The sequence below is a fragment of the Orycteropus afer genome, unplaced genomic scaffold, assembly GCF_000298275.1.
Source record: "Orycteropus afer afer isolate SDZICR_OR568_19922 unplaced genomic scaffold, OryAfe1.0 scaffold00150, whole genome shotgun sequence".
NCBI classification, from domain to species: domain Eukaryota; kingdom Metazoa; phylum Chordata; class Mammalia; order Tubulidentata; family Orycteropodidae; genus Orycteropus; species Orycteropus afer.
In genome coordinates, this window is record NW_006921737.1 from 7,308,224 (window position 1) to 7,311,468 (window position 3,245).

Here is a 3,245-nt window from a genome sequence, read left to right on the forward strand (position 1 = left end):
TCCAGACTCCAAGCAAATGAGGCAAAAATGTTTTCTCAGAATTTGGACCAAACTGCAAGAAAGCAGCAGAATACAACATCCATCCTGGTGGGCTAAGATACTAAGTCTTTATGCCCAAATGGACACTCAGTGATGGGTACAGCTGGAAAAGAGGAGCACAGGGATATATAAGGAAGTGTTAATACAAAAGAGAAGAGAAGAATTGGGAACAAGAGGTCCGAAAGATAGAATGTATAAGGATCTAGTATAAGCATAGAGCTCCAGGTTGTCATACAAGTAGACTGGGTTTGTGAATCCAAGGAAAGTAAATGCCCGCCTGCTCTTCCTGATTTAAGTAGCTTGCCAGTGAGGGTATAAAAGCTATCAGGTATATCATTCTCCACCCCAAAGGCTGGATTCTGCTAGGGTTTGTGACTGAAGAACAAAGCTATGACTCAGGACCACATCCTCTTCATATCTGTCCTTCTCCTTCTATCTCCTTATACTCTTTTGTATCTATTTGTATTCTCTTTCTATGTATTTCTGTGCTCCATATGTATGTGTGTGTGAATATAGATACAAATACATACACAAAACTACAACTCCTAATTGTTAACATGGAAGCAAGGTGAGTGAAGGAAAGAAGCTCACATCCCCAAACCCCAATCAATACCTTCAGATGCTGGAATAGGCCAAGACATAATGATTATTTTCTGATGGAAGTCGTGATGACTTGATGACTGAGTAAAGAATTTTTCATAAGCAAACATTTTCCTGTTAATTCTGTCAAACTTATAAGAACAACAATGATTAATCACTCATCCTATCATGAATTATAAATTGGGGAAATGAAGCTTTTAGGAAAGATTTTTTAAGTCTTTTCCTTATAGTGGCTTTTGCTATTATTAAACTCATAATTGAATCTGCAGTCCCCAGTAACCATGTGAGAAATTGTATGTTCCATTTATGTTGTGGTTTTCCCCAAAATGTCTACCCTCCAATAAATTAGTATTTTTGCTAATCCTCATTTTTATCTTTCAGTTTATGACATCATTTTGTCTCACTTATTTCTAGTTAGGCTCTGATTTTTGTTGAACAAGCAAGATTTAAACAAAATCTTTTATCTCTAAACACTATTTTAAATATATCTGACAACAGTGTATCACCCTGATTTACTCTTCCTACCACTCTAATGAACACAAAACTATGTGTTCATGAAGTATGTACAATATTCTAACATCATAAGATCATTTTTATTTTTCATAAGACAAGTAAAGATTCCACCCACATACTTACCAGGAGCAATGGTCTCCAACGTATCAGAACTGATCTTCCGTGTGCTTGTACAGTGATGGAGGGCAGAACCCAAAAATACCAAGTAAAACACTACATCATCTTCAACTTTGTCCTCTTCAGCCAGCAGTATTGTAACAACACAATCACCCTAGGAAAAGAAGATACAAACAAGTTTGCATGAGTAAGGTTCCTCTCAGAAGTCTATCTTTATGAAATACCAAATTTAAAAAAAAAATTTATCATCTAACCTGCTCCCATTCTAGTAGGCTTAGACAAACACTTACTAAGTAAGCACTTAATATGTGCTAGGCACTGAGAATACAGAATGAAGCTGCAAATAAGATCACTACCCTCTTTAAGCTTATACGTCAGTGGAGATAATTAAACTAACAAATACTAAACTAACAAGGTAACAGTTTGTGTATTTACTTAATGGATAAGTAAAAAGGGCAGATATCTGGATAAATCCAAAAATAAGGCAGAGGATGGAAGAAGTTAATTTAATACTCACATCCTCATACTCAAAATGTTCCTTAATCCCTTTCTTTGTTCTAGTTGTAGCAATACTTCTAATACCAATTCCCCCCATTTCCCCAGTAAAGGTATAAAGGAGGGCCTCTAATAGGCCTGCTTGGAAATGGCATGGGAGAAAGAGAATGAGCTTGAGAACCAGGTAAATCTGGGTTTAATTCCCACCTTTAAAGACTTTACTTATATCCCAAGGCAGTTTTCTTCACTATATAAATGGAGATAATACCTTCCTTCCTTGAAGATAACATTAAAAAAAAAAAAAAGTCTTGGAACATATTCAGCTCTCAGTCTATATAATGTCTTTAAACTATTCAGATGGAAGGCCACTTTTCTAACAATTTGCTGACCACGTGGCTTCCCCTGCTCTTCCTAATACCACCCAACCCCATTAGGCCTTTGGAATCAGACAAAATTACTGTGCAGTAAATCTGCCCATGATTCAGCAACTACTTAGAAGTAAACACATCACTTTCCTTTGGTTGCAAATATCCCTGTAGCAGTTTATATACACTGACTTTTTATTAAAGTGAGTAGTTAAGTCAGCCACTCGTCAGAAGGAAGGTTGGGCAATCTACTTCCAAGGCGATATTGCCTCATCAACCCAAGGAGGGATTGCTGTGAGTTGGGTCCAACTCGACAGCACATAACAACAGTTAAGTAAATATATTCTACGAAATATAGGCCCAATTACTTTTCTCCCAGTCAAAAACATTATGTCATTTGTGTTGTAATCATAAAAGATTTTAAAGAATTCTATAGCATTATGTAAAGTACTACAAAAAAAGAAAAAAAAAAAGATCAATTTTGAGAAAGCCGCAGCATTTTAGCATTAAACAGAGAACTCTCATTACTTCCAGTATCTCTTCCTTTCTATTTTAGCAATAGTAAAGCCCACAAGATAACCATGCCACCCTGTGGCCATAACTTATTAAGCAGAAGGTAGTATCTTACTGAACACTGAGAACCAAAGATTATGAAGTGAAACCAAGGATTAAGTCTAGTAGTTGAAATGCTCCAGTAGGTCAACTGTGAATACAAAGAGTTAAATCATTTCCCAATGACCTGAGTTTCGACCTGGTGCAGTACCTGGCACACAGTACATACTCAAATCTGCTGCATGCAACATATAAGAAATCCAAAATAACTTACATCCTAAATAAGCAGTAACTAACCTTGTTGCAAAAACTAATTATTAAAATGAATACTAAACTGAAGAATTCCAAAGCACCCTCACACAAGGAGTAGCAGTCAGTAAGCAGTTGTATTACTGACTTGAGTAATCATTTAGAATTATGCATTAGTTGGGCAATCCTACTTCTCTAGTGATACTTCCTCAGAAACCCAAGGAGGGGTCGCTATGAGTCAGGGCTGACTCGATGGCACATAACAACAACAACAAAGAGTACCTCTCTAGAAAATATTTTTTAATTGTATTGTGG

The 3,245-nt window shown here is 36.4% G+C and overlaps 1 protein-coding gene across 1 annotated transcript in view; it reads right to left on the minus strand.

The window, feature by feature from the left end:
- Positions 1 to 1,864, minus strand: part of AKAP13 (A-kinase anchoring protein 13) — a 313,928-nt gene extending 312,064 nt beyond the window's left edge. Inside the window, exons 1-2 of the mRNA XM_042781685.1 lie at positions 1,787 to 1,864; positions 1,276 to 1,423 (exon numbers count right to left, since the gene is read on the minus strand). Of these exons, the coding sequence (XP_042637619.1) occupies positions 1,276 to 1,423; positions 1,787 to 1,864 (226 nt within the window). The remainder of the gene's footprint in view (positions 1 to 1,275; positions 1,424 to 1,786) is intronic.
- Between the last annotated feature and the right edge of the window lie 1,381 nt (positions 1,865 to 3,245).